The 22217-nt window shown below is 29.8% G+C and overlaps 1 protein-coding gene and 2 long non-coding RNA genes across 3 annotated transcripts; 2 read left to right on the top strand and 1 right to left on the bottom strand.

The window, feature by feature from the left end:
- The first annotated feature begins 1279 nt into the window (after nucleotides 1-1279).
- On the top strand, nucleotides 1280-1976 carry LOC145977534 (uncharacterized). Its single transcript, XR_014440542.1, has 3 exons — nucleotides 1280-1335; nucleotides 1449-1520; nucleotides 1772-1976. It is a non-coding gene; the product is annotated as an uncharacterized LOC145977534 (long non-coding RNA).
- Nucleotides 1977-4325: 2349 nt separating this feature from the next.
- Nucleotides 4326-6337, bottom strand: LOC145976934 (uncharacterized). Its single transcript, XR_014440348.1, has 3 exons — nucleotides 6232-6337; nucleotides 5083-5169; nucleotides 4326-4592 (listed from the first exon to the last, which is right to left on the bottom strand). It is a non-coding gene; the product is annotated as an uncharacterized LOC145976934 (long non-coding RNA).
- Nucleotides 6338-19681: 13344 nt separating this feature from the next.
- Nucleotides 19682-21487, top strand: LOC145976666 (haloacid dehalogenase-like hydrolase domain-containing protein 2). Its single transcript, XM_083107934.1, has 4 exons — nucleotides 19682-20013; nucleotides 20563-20859; nucleotides 20914-21124; nucleotides 21193-21487. The coding sequence occupies exons 1-4, from the start codon at nucleotides 19883-19885 to the stop codon at nucleotides 21358-21360; spliced, it is 807 nt and encodes a 268-aa protein (XP_082964060.1). The 5' UTR covers nucleotides 19682-19882; the 3' UTR covers nucleotides 21361-21487.
- The last annotated feature ends 730 nt before the right edge of the window (nucleotides 21488-22217 follow it).

Here is a 22217-nt window from a genome sequence, read left to right on the forward strand (position 1 = left end):
GCGGACGGCAAGCGCTTCGTTACCGCGTTTTCGCGTTGTAGTATTCTCGCGTCGTCGCGTTTTCGCGGAACTTTTGGACTTTTCATATAAAATCCCAATTTCATTTATTGTCACAAGTCTCTACTTCCGATGCCAACTAACTGGGATGTTTCGAGTTTGCACACGTTGCTATGCAACGTACACTCTTGCTTCGTGATTCGGCCCGAATTAGTTAGAACTCGATCGATTGCTCGGAATGGTCGTCAATGGGTCCCTTTTCTTTGCTCGTCTACAGCCACACGCACTGCGTGTGTTAACCCTGTCGAGGAGTCGAGTGGATTCCCCTAGGCACGATTTTCGCTCGGTAAAAGGGGTTGCCTCCCCATTTTCTAAATTGTTAAATGTTAGCATTTAAAAAATGTGGGTATCCTCTTCTTTTGCCGTCTACTAGCCTGGTGTAGCATATAGCAACCGCGAGAGGCATAATATGTCCGGGCGGAGCACCTGAAATCGTGCTTAGCGGGTCCAGGTTCGATACGAGATAGGATAATTATGCGCGAAAAAGAGTTGGTGAACTTCATTTTCCTCTATTTCCGTCAATCGTTTCGTCTTCTTTCCGGTTTGGGTTTAGTCCTTGCTCGTTGTATCGTTGCAATCCCGACCGGTTGGCTCGAAGTTGATTCTCATAAGTGAAATGGGATTTTCGCTCGTACCGAAACCGGGAGTGCCGTTCAAGGTATACATATTAAGTATATACATCGCGCGATCAAATAGAAAATTGTTTATCGTACCGAAATAGTGCGAACACCGTTAAGTATCGCGCGTAAAATAGCGGAAATAGCGATATAAAAATATCGCTCGTGAGTGCGGGAGTGCCGTTGAAAGTATCGCGCGTCAACAACATGAGAGGAGAAGGAGGCCTGGGAGAGGCACCTGTGAAGCAACTCTATGGTAAATAAATTATCGCTTATATATAATTATTTATTAATTGCGTACGCGCGATTTAAATTAAGTAATTAATTGCGTAATTTGATTTTTTATTTATATGACTTAAACAAGAGAAAAAGAGAGAAATTTTTACATAAAAACTGTAATTTAAAAGTTTCTACGTTCGAATAGCTTTTGATAGAATTATTAAATTATTACTTATTAGTAGAATTTTTTTCAAAATTTATAAAATTGTTTATCTGCTTATTATTTATGTGCGTCGGATATAAAATTAAATGCATATAATAATAATTTTTTGACCGTGACTACAATTTGAATCTTCTTTGTATGTTACAGACCAGCAAAAACTATTGTGAGAGGAGGAGGAGGCCTGGGAGAGGCATCTTGCATCGGCGAAGCAACCTGATGGTGAATATTTATTATTTGTATATCAATTGTTATAAATCGTACACAAAATTAAATGCATATAATAATAATTTTTTGACCGTGACTACAATTTGAATCTTCTTTGTATGTTACAGACCAACAAAAACTACTGTGAGAGGAGGAGGAGGCCTGGGAGAGGCATCTTGCATCGGCGAAGCAACCTGATGGTGAATATAATTCTCGTTCTTATAATTTAAAGGAATTAAAGAGAAAATTAGAGAGAAAGATTTTTATAAAAATCATATATAAAAATTTCTATTTAAAAAGTAATTTTAAAATTTATAAAATCTTTTTACGTGTTTATATCTGCTTATTATTTTACACACCGGATATGAAATTCCGCACAATAATAATTTTTTGAAATATTGATTGTATTTTGAGCTTTGTTATAAATGAATTTTATATTTGTATGTTACAGACAACGTAGCTTCGATAATGACAACTCCGCTGTGGCACATCAATGCTCCGGTAAGTGATAAAAACTTTTATTTAATTTTAAAGTAACGGATTCATACAGATTGTAGATAAATCCGTTGCCTTAAAATGGATGAGCTAGAATAGATTAAATTAAATAACTTTTAATAAATTCGTTCGAAATATATTGCATCCATTGCGAAAATATATTGCAGTATTTCAATTATAAAGAAAAAAGATAGAGAAAAGATTATTTTTGTAGATTTTACCTAATTTATTAAAAATAAAGAACACTAAAAATTGTATCAATTACATCTAATGCTAATTTATTCGCTTATAACGCGCATTTATCTTATTCACTTATCTTACTCTAATTTCTTATTAGCTCATCCATTACAACATTTGTTGTAGATATTGTTTTTAAACTTAATGTAAAGCCAAATGATTAATTAATGAAATAACTTGTAATGTGATAAATGTAATATGATAAATGTTATACACATATTAATTTTATATTTTATTTTAAATTATGCATTACTATAAAAAATTTATTAATTATATATATTATCATAATATCAATCAATTTTTATTGGTAATCTGCACAGAGACTTTTATATTATAAGAATTTCATATATTATACCAGGCTGCTAACAGCTGAAACCAGGATAACCATTTACATTTGGGCAGGACATACATATACAGATTAGATTAATATACATATTATGTCGTACTTCAATTTTTGCCGGCATTTATTAAAATAAATATAAACTTCTATGAGATAGTGATTAAAATGAACATAAGTAGTTACAAAATATTAAAATATAGTATTTAAATAAATATAAGCAATAACCAGCAATTATTAAATATACAAGAGATACTCATATAAATTACAATTGCATCTTTCGAAAGCGATAGTTATGTTATGTTAAATTTTGTGATACCCGGTATAAATTCTGTCCAGTTATAAATGGTTGCTTTTGTTTTACATTTTATCATATGAGATATGGCCGTGTTAGCAGTCTAATATAATATAGAGAAATTTGTAATTTGGCTTTATTTCAGTTTAAAAAATTGAATTAAATTTATTTTTAAAAATGCTTTAAAAATGAAAATATTTATATTATTAATTTAAATTATTAAAATTATTTTCAGGAATACTACAAGAAATTGCAAAATTATAAATGTTTAAGAAGATTGTAAATTACGTAAATTCATTCTTATGTAAATTACACGAAAAATTATCGAAAGTATACGTATAATGATTATATAATAGTAATTCATTAAATTAACATATTTATTTCTATAGTATATATTTTTTAAATATTTATAAAAGAGTAACAATTTATATTTTCATATCAGAGTCATTAATAAATTCGGAAAATTTTCATATAAAATGTAAAAATTCGATGCTAAATTAATGATTAAATATAAGCGTTATAAAATTCGACAGACGCCTTTGTTATAAAATCGCGAGTCAATTATTATAAATTTAATGATATGCTTTCCGTTAGATTTATCTATTTATGAATTCCATATCGCGCGGAGCTGAATATTCTTAAAATAAATTATTAAATTATGATTGCGAAAATACCGTGTTCTTTCCGTGTTCTTTCCGCGTTTTTTCCGCATTCTTTTCGCGTTCTTTCCGGGTTCTTTTCGCGTTCTTTCTGGGTTCTTTTCGCGTTCTTTTCGCGGCCTTATAAAAGATTACCGTTTTAACAAAGAATGTTATCGCTGTCCCTCTCGTCAGATAATATTCCTAAATATTGCTAATTAAATATAAAGAATTATCGAATAAGAGTGTGAAGATTCGATGTGATAAGTCAATGATTAGATATTAGCTTCATAAAATTTAACGATCACCTTCGCTATTATAGGATCGCGAGTTAATTATTATGAATTTAATAATTTGCTTTTCAGTTATATTTGTATTTACGAATTTCGTATCGGAAAATATTCATAAATAAATTAATAAATTACGGTTGCGAAAAACACCGTGTTTTTCCCACGTTCTTTTTTCGCGTTCTTCTTAGACGAGATTGTCGTTTTAATAAAAGAATTACATTGCGTTATCGACTTTCCATCGTCGGTGCCGTCGACATGTCGCGGACGGCGGCATTACCGCGTTTCCCCGTTGTAGTATTCTCGCGTCGTCGCGTTTTCGCGCTTCCGCGTTGGACTTTTCGTATAAAAATCCCAATTTCCTTATATTGTCACGAGTCTCTACTTCCGATGCCAACTAACTGGGATGTTTCGAGTTTGCACACGTTGCTATGCAACGTACACTCTTGCTTCGTGCTTCGTCAAGTGATTCGGACCGAATTAGTTAGAACTCGATCGATTGCTCGGAATGGTCGTCAATGAGTCCCTTCTCTTTGCTCGTCTACAGCCACACGCACTGCGTGTGTTAACCCTGTCGAGGAGTCGAGTGGATTCCCCTAGGCACGATTTTCGCTCGGTAAAAGGAGTTGCCTCCCCATTTTCTAAATTGCTGAATGTAAGCATTTAAAAAATGTGGGTATCCTCTTCTTTTGCCGTCTACTAACCTGGTGTAGCATATAGCAACCGCGGGAGGCATAATATGTCCGGGCGGAGCACCTGAAATCGTGCTTAGCGGGTCCAGGTTCGATACGAGATAGGATAATTATGCGCGAAAAAGAGTTGGTGAACTTCATTTTCCTCTATTTCCGTCAATCGTTTCGTCTTCTTTCCGGTTTGGGCTTAGTCCTTGCTCGTTGTATCGTTGCAATCCCGACCGGTTGGCTCGAAGTTGATTCTCATAAGTGAAATGGGATTTTTGCTCGTACCGAAACCGGGAGAGCCGTCTAATGTATAGGTATACATATGAAGTATATACATCGCGCGATCAAATATAAAATTTTTAATATAAGTTCTTATACAAAATTATCGTTTTAACAAAAGATTTTTATCGCTGTCCGTCTCGTCAGATATATTCCTAATATTCCTAAATATTGCTAATTAAATATAAAGAATTATCGAATAAGAGTGTGAAGATTCGATGTGATAAGTCAACGATTAAATATTAGCTTCACAAAATTTAACGATCACTTTCGATATTATAGAATCGCGAGTTAATTATTATGAATTTAATAATTTTGTTTTTTCAGTTATATTTATACTTACGAATTTCGTATCGGAAAATATTCATAAATAAATTAATAAATTACGGTTGCGAAATCATCGTGTTTTTCCCGCGTTCTTTTCGCTTTCTTAGACGAGATTTTCGTTTTAATAAAAGAGTTATCGTTGTTTCTTCCGTTAAATAAACGTTAATAAAAATTGCGTGGCTCGTACCGCCGAAAAGTCGAAACGATTTTCATCATGGAGAATTATTTCTCACCGGTTCTTGTGAGATCCATTCGCGACGTCTAGTTCGGTGGCCTGTTAAAAATTGGGAATTTTTATTGTAAGATTGGAACTAATCCCAGGTTTTCCTGGCAATTTCCGAAAGCAATGATTTCGGTAGTAATTCAACGACGATACGCTTCTTTAACGTCGAATTAATTTAAATAATATATATTTGGATGAGAGAAATGTATCTTTTCTTTTCTTCGTTAAAAAATGTTCTTCATTATTAGGATTGGTATCATTATTGTCTATATAACGCCAGAAAGATTTAATAGTAGATTAAATATGGATATAGCGTTGTGTATAAATTTTAATTTTTTAAATAATTTCATAATTTAATTAATTTTTATTAATTTTTATGATAAAAATGATTACGAACGAATATATTTTATTAATTATTAATTAATTTGAAAAAATTATTTAAAATACATGCACAAATTAACGTATCCAAAATATTTTTATAATTTTTGTTAATATAATATATTATATATATATATATATATATATATACGCGAAATTATACATGAATGTTACATAAAATGTGCGAATACTTAAAAATTTAGAGACGAATCGAATGGGTATCTCTATATCAGTAAGATATTGATTAAAAGAAAAAAAATTATTAATTTAAACGTTACAAGAATAAGAATCTAGAAAATTAATCTAGAATTAATTATATATTTAAAATTATTTCATTTATTTTATTTTGAACACTATTCGAATTGAAATTTTTTAAATCTTGCTGTTATCGGGTTCGATTCGTCTCGCGCGCGACGGTACCCCAAATTATGTGTTCGCACATTTAACATAAACTCCAATAATGCATGTATTTTATTATTTATAAATATAATTGTTCGTAATCACATTTCAATAACAAAGGTTATATCCATTTAATTTTCAATAAAGAAATATATTTCTTAGTAATGGAAGAACATGTTTTCTGACGTGAATATCAATTTCGCGAATTGAAAATAATGACGAGGGATAATTGTCTTTGATTTAATACTGACATCATTGCTATCGGGAATAGTCCGGAAGATCCAGGATTCGTTCCCTCCTACAGTGAAATTCCCGACGTTCAATGGATCACTTAACTTTTCTTCGCAGATTGATCTTGCGAAATCTGATGTAGAAACAAGATGTTAATCGTTCTCCATTTTTAAGATCGCTCCTCTTTTTATCGGATATTACCAGTATGTCACTCGCGTATCTGCAATTGAATATTTTGAATATTATCGATTTATTTATTCGTCGCGGTTTATCGCGATTTATCTTATAAAAATTTGCAAGTAAATCGGTCGGTGAATTGTATATTCACAAACATTACAGACCTCAAATAATTGTTGAAATATTTTTGATTTTTTATACTTACGTGATAATAATTATATCGCGTTCGTGTCTATTGAGAGCTTCGATTATTATATTATAAAAATTATACGTATCGCGATCAAATATTCCGCATATTATCGTTTATTTATTCGTCGCGTTTTCTCGTGAATTTTAAATCGCGGTTTATCTTTTAATTTAATCGTTGACTTATACATTGAAGCTTTGTTTATCTTTCCACATCTTTGAATATTGTTTTTAATAGTTCGTGCAAAATGCTGGTAGTGCAAATATTTTCTTCTATAATTTAAAAGATGATCGATAACTATATTAATGAAAATCATTCGTTCCGTTATTTTCTATTAAACGTGGCCACAACGCGATTTTTAATTATATTTTAAAGCTTATAGAGCTCATTTCTTCTTATTCAGCTAATCATGCGCGAAATAGGATATGTATTTTATTCACAATCGTGAAATTCGTATAAAGTCGCGTATCTATTAATCGCAAATACATCGGACAGTGAATTTTATGTTCATAAACAATACGGACCACAAATGTTTGCTAAAATATCTTCGTCTGTCAACATTTGTGTGATAATAATTATATCGCACTCGTGTTTATTGATTCGATTATTATATTATAAAAATTATGCGTATCTCGCAATTGAATATTCGATTATTGTCGATTTATTTATTCGTCGCGTTTTCTCGCGAATTTTAAATCGCAATTTATTTTGTAATTTAATCTTTGATTTACATCAAAGCTTGTTCTATCTTTACACGTTTTAAATATTTCTTTTCATGGTCTGCACGAAATGCGTCAATAATGCAAATACTTTGTTCTACAATCGAAGAAATGATCAATAATTTTATTAATGACTCTTTTGATCTTGATTATTTACGTTTATACGTTATTTATATAAAACTAATTAAATTCTATTATTCTATGTCGATTATTAATAATAAATATCGCGTAATTAATCATCACTAATCAGTCTTGTCTGGTCTATGTAAAAATTTTTAGTAAATTTTATATTATACGTATACTTTGGACACTTTCGTGTAATAAATTTTATTTTGTATTAAGTTTAAAATTATAGTTTATATTAAATTTGTATTATATTTTGTAATACATATTTCTAATGCATTGTATTTTATATATTCTGCATTAAATTTTGTAATATATATATATTTGTAATGTAATTATTTTTATATTACATAATTTAATATTTTGTAATGTGTTTTTTATGTAATTGCAAATTAATTATAATTTACGTTGTATATATTATAATTATGTAATATATATTTTTTATATGTATTATATTCTCTGTTTAAAAACCCTATTAAAAAAATAAAAAAAAATAAATAATATTTCCTCCTCAATTTTTCCTCCTCTGTATCTCCACCTTAACGAAGGCATTTGCCAGCTGAGGAGGTTTCAGTACTCTCATGAACGTGAGAACTATGCCGGCGGTAACATACGCCGATATTCATATAGTCTATTCTTATATTTAAAATCATTTGGACAACGTATGGGCGCACATACATACACATATAGGTAAGTAATTTATAAAAATTAGTAATTTAATTTTTTAATTAGTAATTTACAAAAATTATTTTTATAAAAATTATTATTTATCATATTTATATATTATTTTCAAAATAATGATTGTTATACTCTGGTGCTACCGGCATTTCGTGCACATAGCACGGAACAAAACCAGAAATTGTGCACATTATATATTACCCTCTGAAAACATTCATGGACATTGGCTTTGTAGTTCATGTCCACGTTTTCAATGTCCATAGAGGGAGTATCGCTTTCAGGATCACCTAAAAACAGGCCATGACATCTCTCAGTCTTCTCTCTGTCAGGACCAGAGAGAAGCCTGAGAGCGGCCATGCCCCTGATTTAGGTGGAACCCGTATTTGAAGCGCCTCTATGTCCATAAAACGTGGACATTGAACTACATAGCCATGTCCATGAAACTTTTCAAAGGGTAACATGCTATGTCCACGATTTGTGGTTCTGTTCCGTGCTATATGCACAAAGTGCCGGCAATATGACTGCAAAAATATGAATGCAAGACAAGTTATGTATACATCTTTAATGTAAATAAGATTTGTGGTCTCTCTTTCTCCATATATATATATATATATATATATATATATATATATATATATATATATATATATCGAGATTTATACTAAAAATAGCTATATACAATATATAGAAATTTATTCATAATATGACTATACTTGAAAATAAGATATTTTTTACCAGACTATTAATAAATAATTTATATATTTAAAGAGAGAGAAAGTTTGATATTATTTTCAATATAGATCCTACACATTTCTTAAGAATAAAAGTTCTAAATAATAAAGATGTATATATATATATATATATATGTATATATATACACGCGCGCGCGCGCGCGCGTGTGTGTGTGTGTGTGGTATATACGTATGTATGTACGTATGTATGTATAAAAGCAATGCGAAAGTTACGTGAGGAAGCGAGAAGGACAAGTAAAATAACAATAAGAGCGAACGAGATAGAAATAGCACGAGCAACGAGACTCGAGCTCGAGAATCGGATTTTTCTTGCGCGCTATTATTTTCCTCTCGCTCGCACCTATTACTGTCTCGCTCGCTCCTATTACTGTCTCGCTCGCTCCTATTATTGTCTCGCTCGTTCTTGTTACTGTTTCGCTCGCTCTCGATTCTTGGGTCCGCTTATCTTTCCGAGCTATCTATCACGATTGTCAAGTGTGACAAAGAAAGTAAGACCATGAGTAGAGAGCGAGCGAGATGACCTATCATCAAAGAGTTCCGAAGTCTCTTACAATCGGTTTCTTCGCTTCCTCTATCCATTCGCAATTCACGAAAATGTAAACATCTTATAAAATAAAAATTGAAACTTTTATTTTTAATTTTATCGGTTTGAAAGTAATTTTAATGAATTAATGAGATTTTGGCGATTAAAATGATATCAAACATGACGTAAATCGGGTAATTTTTAATTAATCTGATAATAAATATTTCATTATAATTATATATTTAATTAAATTTATGCGATTTATATCGTGTTTGGTATTATTTTAATCGCAAAATTCTCATTATTCTATTAAAATTACTTTCAAATGAATAAAAAATGCATTTTATTTTTTGACATATATTCGTGAATATTATAAATGAAGTCTCGTGTAAGAAATTTCGGAATCTGCGGCATCGGGAATTTTTTCGTTATTTATAATAATATATGACTTTAAATTGCCATAAAATAAAAACTAAAGCTTTTATATTTTGTTTGATCTTTTTTGATTAAAAGGGATTAATGAAATTCTTGCGTTTAAAATGACATCGAACACAATATAATTCGGATAACTTTTACTTATTGTTATATAAGTAAAAGAATGTTTCTAATTGAAAATTATTTGAATAAAATGTTGGGTTTAATGTGATTTTACAATTAGTCGTAAAAATCATATTAATTCTAAAATTATGTTCAGTAAGATAAATTAAGTAATATAAAAATTTTAGTTTCTAATACATTTTCAATGTTATCAATTGTGGTGTTCACATGACGTCTCCTGGTCTAAATATGTTCAATATAATTAATATTAAATGGTCTATATATTGTGCAGTGAAACAATTTATTTTAATTTATTATATATATATATGTATATACAGGGTGTCGCAGATCACCCGTTTCAGCCGAATATCTCAAAAACTGAGCGCGGCAGACAAAAATATTTCAAACAAAAGTTGTAAGGTTTCAAGTAACGCATTACATGGTGATATCAGTATGACCTTGAAGAGTGTTGTCAAGATCAGGGCAAAATCACTTTGGATTTTTTAAATGGAACTCGCTATTTTTATTACATATTCTTGTAGCTCATCTCAAGAGCTTTCCAAAATACTATAATTAAGTTAGTTTTAATTAAGTACTTTCCGAGTTATGAGGCTTGAAATCATTTCTTAATTTTACATAAACCGTAAAATATCTTGTAAAATATTCATTTTTCGATTATCTTACCTTAATACTTTTATGTACAAAATAATGAGAGGAATCAATTGGTGTAAAGAAAACATAGTTGTTTCGAAGAAAAAATATGTAATTGTTAATTGCAAATTAAAAGAACAGTTAGAAGGAGACAAAGAGTGAGTTAAGCTAAGATTAAAGTTAAACGACGTTGGTAGAAACAGGCATAAGTCAACGATTAAATTATAAGATAAATCGCGATTTAAAATTCCCGAGAAAATGCGACGAATAAATAAATCGATAATATTCGGAATATCCGATTGTGATATGTACCTTTTATAATATAATAATCGAAGCGTCTCAATAGACATTATAATCGCGCGCGATATAATTATCACATAAATGCGAAGATATTTGGACAGACAATTTGATGTCTGTAATATTTACGAATACAGTACTCATTGTCTGAGTCAATTGCGAATCTTTATAAGATAAATCGCGACTCGAATTCACGGGAAAACGCGACGAATAAATAAGTCCATAATATGCGGAATATTTGATCGCGATACGTAATTTTTATAATATAATAATCGAAGCTCTCAATAGACACGAGCGCGATATAATTGCTATCACGTAAGTATAGAAAATCAAAAATATTTCGACAATCATTTGAGGTCTGTAATGTTTGCGAATATACAATTCACCGACCGATTTACTTGCGAATTTTTATAAGATAAATCGCGATTTAAAATTCGCGATAAAACGCGACGAATAAATAAATCGATAATATTCAAAATATTCAATTGCAGATACGCGAATGATATATCAGTAATATCCGATAAAAAGAGGAGCGATCTTAAAAATGGAGAACGATTAACATCTTGTGTCTACATTAGATTTCGCAACATCAATCTGCGAAGAAAAGTTAAGTAATCCATTGAATGTCGGGAACTTCACTGTAGGAGGGAACGAATCCTGGATCTTCCGGACTATTCCCGATAGCAATGATTTCAGTAATAAATCAACCACAATTATCCCTCGTCATTATCTCCAATTCACGAAATTGATATGCACATTAGAAAACATGTTCTTCCATTATTAAGAAATATATTTCTTTATTGAAAATTAAATGGATATAACGACCTTTTTTATTGAAATGTGATTACGAACGATTATATTTATAAATAATAAAATACATGCATTATTGGAGTTTGTGTTAAATGTGCGAACACATAATTTGGGGTACGGTTCGCGCGCGCGAGACGAATCGAACCCGATATCAGCAAGATTTAAAAAATTTCAATTCGAACAGTGTGCAAAATAAAATAAATCAAATAATTTTAAACAATTAATTCTAGATTAATTCTCTAGATTCTTATTCTTATAACGTTTAAATTAATAATTTCTTTTCTTTTAATCAATATCTTACTGATATAGGTACCCATTCGATTTGTCTCGAAATTTTTAAGTATTCGCACATTTTATATAATATACATGTATAATTTCGCGTATATATAATATATAACATTATTAAAAATTATAAAAATATTTTGGATACGTAAATTTGTGCATGTATTTTATTATACATATATATAAAATGGTATATATCTAAAAACTAATATTTCAAAATGCCGATGGATGTCCAATACCTGCAAATAGTTTCTTAAAAGAAACTAAAAATTAATGTTAATATCCCCAGCACCTAAAAATAATTTTTCAAAAGAGACAAATTATATTAATTAAAAATATATTCGTTCGTAATTATTTTTATCAAAAAATTTATACAAATTAATTACAATATGAAATTACTTGAAAACCTAAAATTTATACACAACGCTATATCCATATTTAATCTACTATTAAATCTTTCTAGCATTATATATATAGACAATAATAATACCAATCCTAATAATGATAGAACATTTTTAACGAAGAAAAGAAAAGATACATTTCTCTCATCTAAATATATATTATTTAAATTAATTCGACGTTAAAGAAGCGTATCATCGTTGAATTACTACCGAAATCATTGCTTTCGGAAATTGCCAGGAAAACCTGAGATTAGTTCCTTCAATCTTACAATAAAAATTCCCAATTTTTAACAGGGCACCGAACTAGACGTCGCGAATGGATCTCACAAGAACCGATGAAAAATAATTCTCCATGATGAAAATCGTTTTGACTCCTTGGCGGTACGAGCCACGCAACTTTCATTAAAGTTTATTTAACGGAAGGAACAATGGTAACTCTTTTATTAAAACGACAATCTCGTCTAAGAACGCGAAAAAGAATGCGAAAAAGGACGCGAAAAGAACACGGTGTTTTCGCAACGGTAATTTATTAATTTATTTATGAATATTTTCCGATATGAAAAAAAAAATTCGTAAATACAAATATAACCAAAAAAAATAAATTATTAAATTCATAATAATTAACTCGCGATTCTATAATATCGAAGGTGATCGTTAAATTTTGTGAAGTTAATATTTAATCGTTGACTTATCACAAATCTTATCGAATCTTCACTCTCTTATTCGACATTTCTTTATATTTAATTAGCAATATTTAGGAATATTATCTGACGAGAGGGACAGCGATAAAATTCTTCTGTTAAAATGATAATCTTGTATAAGAACGCGAAGAGAACGCGGAAAGAACACGGTATTTTCGCAATCATAATTTAATAATTTATTTTAAGAATATTCAGTTCCTCTTTGACATGAAAATACAAACAGTTACTCTTTTATGAATATTCCAAAAATATATACTACAGAAACAAATACTTTAATTTAATGAATTACTATTATATGTTAATTACTATTATGTAATCATTATACGTATACTTTCGATAATTTTTCGTGTAATTTACATAAGAATTTACAATCATAAATACAATTTCATATAATATAATTATAGTCATAATTGTATTGTATTTTACAATTAAAATATCAATGTTAGATATTATAATTAAAATACAATTATAACTATTTATAATTTACAATTTACAATTTACAAATTTATGATGCTATCAATATCAAATAATAATTCCATTTATTCAAATATTTAATAACATTGATATAATAATTTGATATTGATAGCATTAACATTTGGATTTAATATTATATTCGATTTAATACACATACATTTTTAAGTTTTAAAATAAAATATAACATGTTAAGATTTCTTAAACGTTAATAATTATGCAATTTCTTTAATATTTCTGAAGATAATTTTGATAATTTAAATTTCCCTTTTAAAACATTTTTATTTTTAAAACATGTTATATTCATTTTTACGTTTTTAAAAATAAATTCAACTTAATTAAAATAATTTTAATTTACCCCTAGGATTATTGGAATATTAAAAGAAAGAATGAATCTTACTTAATAGCCCTAACAACCCTACTATTAAAGGATTCTAATAATTTTAATAGCTCCAACAATCCTACTATAACAGAATTCTAATGATCTTAAGAGCCCTAACAACCCTAATATTAATAGAAGAATTCTAATGATTTTACTTAATAGCCTTAACAACCCTACTTCCTGATTAACTAAAATTATTCGAGATTTGAGGAACCTATCTCTAATCATCACCTCACCTAATCATGTATATATTTTAGTCACGTGCCCTAACCGCGTACCCTAACCGTACTCTTCAGGCCAGTTGAACCTACCTTTCGTTGATCCTGGCCACTTTCTTTCTCGATCTCTAATCAGAGATCGAAGAAGGAGATAATTACTCCTTCTTTTGCCGGATAATTACCGGCAAAAGAGCGTGAAATATTTACGCTCATTTAGTAACGATCGTTCGATTTCACGATCGTTCGTTAAATATTGAATATAACTTTATTTTAACTGAAATAAAGCCAAATTACTACAAATTTCTATAAATTATATTTTATAGTAAAATATAAAATTAATATGTGTATTTATCATATTACAAATTATTTAATTAATTAATCATTTGGCTTTATATTAAGTTAAAGTAAAGTTTAAAAACAATATCTACAAACAAATTCTACGATGGATGAGCTATGAGCAATTAGAAGATAAGTGCGTATTATAAGAATAAATTAGCATCAAAAATTGATAAAATTGGTAATTGTTAATGCGTGTCCTTTATTTAATAAATTAGACAAAATCTTTACAAAAAAATCTTTTCTTAATCTCTTCTTTTTTTAATTAATATTTCAATATATTTTCGCAATAGATGCAAAGCATAAGTTCGAAAGAACTTATTAAAATTATTTAATTTAATTGAATTAATTTAATTTAATTATTTAATTTAATTTATTTAATTTAATCCATCCTAGCTCATCCATTTTAAGGCAACGGATTTATCTACAATCTACAATCTACATCTACATCTACATCTACATCTACATCTGCAATCTCTACGAATCTGTTACCTTAAAGTTAAATAAAAGTTTTTTTCACTCACCGGCACTGATGCGCAACAGCGGAGTTGTTGTTATCGAAGCTAGTTGTCTGTAACATACAAATATAAAATTCATTTATAATAATGCTCACAAAATGCAATTAATATTTAAAAAAATTTTTATCGCGCGGAATTTTATATCCCATGTGTAAAATAATAAGCAGATAAACGCGTATGGAAAAATTTTATAAATTTTTGAAACCGTTTTTTAAATAGAAAATTTTATATGACTTTTATAAAAATCTTTCTCTTTAATTCATTTAAATAATAAGATCGAATTATTGTTCGTTTATAACAAGTTAACGATTATAACAATTAACGTTTATAACAATTAACATATAAATAATAGATATTCACCATCAGGTTGCTCCGCCGATGTAAGATGCCTCTCCCAGGCCTCCTCCTCCTCTCATGTTGTTGGCGCGCGATAACGACACTCCCGCACTCGCGAGCGATATTTTTATATCGCTATTTCCGCTATTTTACGCGCGATACTTAACGGTGTCCGCACTATTTCGGTACAATAAAAAATTTTCTATTTGATCGCGCGATGTATATACTTAATATGTATATACTTTGAACGGCACTCCCGGTTTCGGTACGAGCGAAAATCCCATTTCACTTACGAGAATCAGCTTCGAGTCAACAGGTCGGGAATGCAACGATACAACGAGCAAGGACTAAGCCCAAACCGGCAAGAAGACGAAGCGATTAACGGAAATAGAGGAAAATGAAGTTCACCAACTCTTTTTCGCACATAATTATCCTATCTCGTATCGAACCTGGACCCGCTAAGCACGATTTCAGGTGCTCCGCCCGGACATATTATGCCTCCCGCGGTTGCTATATGCTACACCAGGCTAGTAGACGGCAAAAGAAGAGGATACCCACATTTTTTAAATGCTAACATTCAGCAATTTAGAAAATGGGGAGGCAACCCCTTTTACCGAGCGAAAATCGTGCCTAGGGGAATCCACTCGACTCCTCGACAGGGTTAACACACGCAGTGCGTATGGCTGTAGACGAGCAAAGAGAAGGGACCCATTGACGACCATTCCGAGCAATCGATCAAGTTCTAACTAATTCGGGCCGAATCACTTGACGAAGCACGAAGCACGAAGCGCGAGTGTACGTTGTATAGTAACGTGTGCAAACTCGAAACATCCCAGTTAGTTGGCATCGGAAGTAGAGACTCGTGACAATAAATGAAATTGGGATTTTATATGAAAAAGTCCAAAAGTTCCGCGAAAACGCGACAACGCGAGAATACTGCAACGCGAAAACGCGGTAACGAAGCGCTTGCCGTCCGCGGCACGTTGACGGCACCGACGACGCGAAAGGGTACTTAGCTTCCCATTCAGGCACCTTAAAATTTATCATAAATAGAAAAATTTAAGATAAACCTCAAGGCACCATCCAAGTACTAAGCCCTCCCACCGCGACAAGGTGTACCCCATGGGAGGGTTATATTATATATAATTTTATATATAATATAATACATAATTTGAAATTTATTTTGTAATATAGTACATAAATTTAAATTCGCAAATATAAAAATATAAAAGATAAAAGAAAATCTATTATATAAAGCAATGTTCAAAATAATTGATTTTAAAACTAATTATTTTTAAAACTAATTATTATATTTTAATATTATAAATTTCGTAATTACAAAATAATTTATATTTCTTAGATATAAACTTTTAGAAATATGATAAATAAAAAAATTTCTATTTTTTTTATACATGAAATATTTAAATAAATATATTAATATGAAATGTTTTATAAAATATAAGAAGTAACTGAAAATATTAATTAATAAAAAATTTTATAAATGTTTTATAAATATTTTAAAATAAAATGGAATATTTTTTTCGGCATACGCTGACGTTCGTGCACTCGTAAATAATAACGCGATTTAAGGTGCACAAGAATTTTAATAAACCGCGAGTAACATACAAGAATTCAGAATAATCGTAAAATGGATCACAAATAGACGCGCGTCCGCACAGCTTGACAGCTGGGCTCAGATTCTTTGACAGTCGTTGTTTATAACAATATCTTGACATCGCGCGCGGAAACGACCTTCTTCGAAAGAATTCAACGGGTGACGAATACAGCGGGACGGGACGCGGGGACGCAACAATATAACAAATAATGAATGTGATAAATAATTTATATTAATGACTTGCATCATATTTCATTGGTCCATCCATTTCCAAAATCTCCTTTTTTTTTTGCTTTCTTCGCTTTTTCCTCGTGGCACTTCAATCCTCGTTGCACTCATTTGAATTCCTCGTTGCACTTACATTCATTCACGAAAAGTTCCTCGTTGCACTTGCAATTGTGTTCAGAGAAAGAATTTGATAATATATGATACGTCTCACATCACTACTCAAGATATTCACTGCTCAAGAGCCACTGAGCGAATGATCGTAAGTCAGAAACATTACCGCGGTACTGTTTATATCGCCAAGGTTGACTATGTAAAGAAAGAATTTGATAATATGTGAAACGTCTCTCACGTCACTACTCAAGATCACTGTGCGAATGATAATAAAGCCGTGTAACATATTAACAATAGCGCGATACTGTTTATCAAGGTCGAACACGGTGTTATTGATAATTCTCTCGTTGCCGAAATATTTTCTGTAATATAAAATATTCGTGCGCGGAATATTAAATTATAGAAGCATTTTAATTTATTGATTAAGATTAATTGATTATTTATTAAACTATTCATCATGAAGTCTTTCGTTATACTAATTATTTGCATCTATAATTCGATTGTTTTACTTCGTGTTCTCTCACAATCCCCCCCCAAATTATATTTAGATTGTCAAGTAAAATGATAAAGTAACACGGATGGAATATATTTGTGACTCTAAGTATTAAAATAATAATTATTGTCCGTAAAGATTGCAAACATCGATGTGATTATTTAATATGTTGGATTCCTATCACATTAAATCGATTCTCGATTAAATTGTATATTAATATACAATTTAATCGAGAATCGATAAAATGATAGGAATACAAAATATTAAATAATCACTTCGATCATTGTGATCTTTACGGACAATAATTATTATTTTAATACTTAGAGTCACAAATATATTCCATCCGTGTTACTTTATCACTCTACTTGACAATCTAAATATAATTTGGGGGGGGGAGGGATTCTGAGAAAACACGAAGTAAAACAATCGAATTACAGATGCAAATAATTAACGTAACGAAATGCTCCGTGATAAATTGTTTAATTAATAATCAATAAATTAAAGTATTTCTGTTATTTAATATATTTCGCGTTAGTGTATATTTTATAATATATAAAATATTTCAACGAATTGTCGATAACGGTGTTCGACTTTGGCAATATAAAATATAAACAGTAGCACACTATACGTTACGGCTTTGTCATCATTCGCGCGGTGACTCTCGAGTAGTAAGGTAGTGGTGAGAAACGCTTCGTATATTGTAATTTTTCTACTAAATACGATTACGATTAGTATCGAAACATAATTTGCTATAAATATTAATAATTAAAAATTAATTAACTTTTGATAAACGACATGAAACTGTATCGCAACGATAAATATTTATCGAATCGTAATCAATCATTACTGCGAATAAAAATTGAAATAGGGGATACATGAAAGATGACAAGAGAATTAAATATATTATGATCTTTTGATCATCGATGCTTATTATAATATTTCTTTAACAATATTAGAATTAAATATATTTCTTGTTTAATTAACCAGGATTGAGAAAATTTAAAGCATTGGTCGAAATATATTTAATTCTAATATTGTTAAAGAAATATTATAATAAGCATTGATGATCAAAAGATCATAATATATTTAATTCTCTTGTCCCCTTTCATGTATTCCCTGTTTCAATTTTTATTCGCAGTAATGAATGATTACGATTCGATAAATATTTATCGTTGCGATACAGTTTCATGTTTATCAAAAGTTAATTAATTTTTAATTATTAATATTTATAGCAAATTATGTTTCGATACTAATCATAATCGTGTTTAGTACAAAAATTACAATATACGAAGCGTTTCTCATCACTACTTTATTACTCGAGAGTCACCGTGCGAATGATGACAAAGCCGTGATATGTATAGCGCGCTTGCTATACGTCGCCAAGGCCAAACATGATATTATTGATAATTCTCTGCCGAAATATTTTACGTACTACATAAACACGCGGAATTTTAAATTATAGAGGTATTTTATTTTAAATTAATTATTAAACGATTGATATATCACGGAACCTTTTGTTATGCTAATGATTTGAATTTATTCGATTGTTTTACCGCGTTTTTCCGAAGTCAAATTTTATAATATTTAGTTTTGCATTTTAAAAGACTGACTTAGAGCGAACTAAATAAATAAATAAATGATGTTGAGAAAAAGAAAAAGAAGACACATAAATAAATAAATAAATAATAGCGTGAAAAGAGAGAACATACTAATATTGTTATATAATAAATTATTATTAATTAAATTATTTATATTTTTATTTATATTATTTATATTATCAGAGGGACATATGTGTTACCCTCTGAGAACATTCGTGGACATTGGTTTTGTAGTTCATGTCCACGTTTTTAGTGTCCACAGAGGGAGTATCGCTTCCAGGGATCATCTAAAAACGGGTCATGACATCTCTCAGTCTTCTCTCTGGTCAGGACAAAGGAAATAAAGATTTCTTTAACCTGATTGGTCAATCAAATACTTCAAAGCATCTGGAGCTTCTCCCCGACCGTAGCCGAAAGAACAAACCTCACGCATGCGTAATAGTCAAAAATCTAACCTCTAATGTCATTTTTTTATAGCATCAATTAACGACGATTTTTATTTTGTTTTTATAAAAAAAAAACATTAAATGTATTTTTAATTAAAATTAAAAATGAGCGAGTTAAACTAGTTATTTATTGACAGTTTTATTATGAAAGAATATAAAGTGGCACATGTGTAATATTAGTTACCGAAAAATCGTGGTAATAATGACGAAACAAATTACAACAGTATTAATTGACCTCAGTGGGACGTTGCATATCGATAACGCAATTGTTCCAGGCGCTGTGCAAGCATTAAACAGGTATCGTTTGTTTCCTTTTTTAATGGCTAATTGTTATGCACGCGTATATATACATATGTGTGCGTGTGTGTGTATATATGTCATGCATACACATTCACATTGAGTCAAGTGGAATTAAATTCATGCATACATACATGCAACACGCATATGTACACGCATCAAGATTGATACGATTTTTAATAAGCGCAATCTCTGTAAAAATGGCGCGATTCAATTTTAAATTGTTCGATAAAAAATGGAAATTTATTTTCTTTCTTTTTTTTGCACGACTTTGCGAAGTTAATTGAAATTATTTTATACAGTAGTAATATAATAATAAAAAGTCTGTTTTTTAATGATTTTTTGATGATGATTTCTTTAACCATCATGGTGTTTTTTTTTGCTCAAATATAATAATAATGAATTACAATTTCAACTAATAAATGATTGCTTGTAATAAAGGATTTTTCATGAGTTAACATATATGGTCATCAAGTAATATTTTATTTAATATCAATGTAAATTTTTATCAATGTAGCCTTTTATCACGAATTTATACTTGTAATCTAGGCTACGACATGCCAACTTGTCAATTAAATTTGTCACAAACACTACCAAAGAATCAAGTAATTGCTTGTATGAGCGTCTGACAAAACTTGGATTTGATTTGCAAAAGGATGAAATCTTTAGTTCTTTAGCAGCAACAAGAAAATTGATTATTTCTCGGCAATTAAAGCCAATGTTATTAATTGATCCAGCAGCGATGGAAGACTTTCAAGATTTAGTAACAGATGATATACCAAATGCAGTGGTTGTTGGCTTAGCACCAAGCAAATTCAACTATGATGAGCTAAATAAAGCATTCAGGTAATGTCATATATTTTTTTATAAATTATATACACAAAAACATGACAATTTCAGATTGCTTTTGAATGGTGCATCACTCTTAGCTATTCATGAAGGCCGCTATTATAAGCGTCCTGATGGCTTAGCTTTAGGTCCTGGTGCATTTATCAAAGGTTTAGAGTATTCCAGTAATGTGAAAGCGGAAGTTGTTGGCAAACCGACCATAGAATTTTTTAAAGCAGCTTTAGGAGATGTAGACCCAGCACAGACTGTAATGATTGGAGATGTAATATTCCAAATAATATATTTTTTTTATATCTAATTCTGCATATGATATTGTAAATTTGTGATTAGGATGTGAGAGATGATGTAGCTGGTGCACAGGCAGCTGGGATCAGAGGTATATTAGTACAAACCGGTAAATACAGAACAGGAGATGAGAAGACGATTACTCCAGAACCAACAAAAGTATGTAGTTCTTTTGTAGAAGCTGTCGAGGGTATTCTCGATGAAATAATTTGAATATTTGTTTCATAAAATTATTAAGGAAATAATAATAGCATTTTTTTTATTCAAATATTGCTACACAAATGCAAGGTGGATAAATATAATCTATTCTGTGTATATTAAATTATATATTTTATTTAAATACTGATTTTTTTTATTTTATAGTGTACATAATCTTAAGTGATGCCATATTATCATAAAATAAATGATAAATAGAAATAGAAATTAACAATTTTTTTCTGATATGAAACTTTATATATCTTTCATTCTGCTTATTAATATAATTAAGGCAATATCAATAATAACGTATTACAAATTGGATAAATATGAAAAGGTATTTTCAAAGATGATAGAGATATCGTCTCATACACTCGTAAAAAACTGTAGAAAATTTAACTCGTTTACTCGAAAATTTAATAAATTTCACGTCAAAACAGTAAAATATATTTTATAAAGCAATGCGACAAACGGTCAATTTTTGCAGAGACGATATTAGTCTAATCTTGTTCTAAAAAATTATAAATTTTATACATATTTCGCTAGATAGCCTTATACATCATAAGTAGTACCACTGTAGAACTACATTAATGAAGCAGGTTTACAAAAACAAAGTACTCTCTGTCGAAAAAGTACAATGTGCTACAAGTATCGTTTTCAGTATAAAATTTGGCACCCGATTTTACTACCTTTTTTATTACATAAGTTGAAACAAGATGAGAAATTGATATTTTGATTTTTACACTATTGACATTCTAGTATTAATATTTCAATTTTCTGTGCATAAATACCATGATATTTTGAATGAAAAAATTAAACCTATATCATTTCTAACAGCATACAATAAAATTAAAGCTGCATGCTACAAAATAAAT

Source organism: Camponotus vicinus, unplaced genomic scaffold (assembly GCF_025532165.1).
Source record: "Camponotus vicinus isolate PSW18456_S1 unplaced genomic scaffold, iyCamVici1.0 SCAF_9, whole genome shotgun sequence".
Lineage (NCBI taxonomy): Eukaryota > Metazoa > Arthropoda > Insecta > Hymenoptera > Formicidae > Camponotus > Camponotus vicinus.

What these genes read in the sequence shown, in the direction of transcription:
- LOC145976666 (XM_083107934.1), top strand. Translation starts at nt 19,883, where the DNA reads ATGTGTAATATTAGTTACCGAAAAATCGTGGTAATAATGACGAAACAA. An exon ending in GCTGTGCAAGCATTAAACAG is followed by an intron (nt 20,014 to 20,562) that starts GTATCGTTTGTT and finishes CTTGTAATCTAG; the next exon opens with GCTACGACATGCCAACTTGT. An exon ending in AGACTGTAATGATTGGAGAT is followed by an intron (nt 21,125 to 21,192) that starts GTAATATTCCAA and finishes ATTTGTGATTAG; the next exon opens with GATGTGAGAGATGATGTAGC.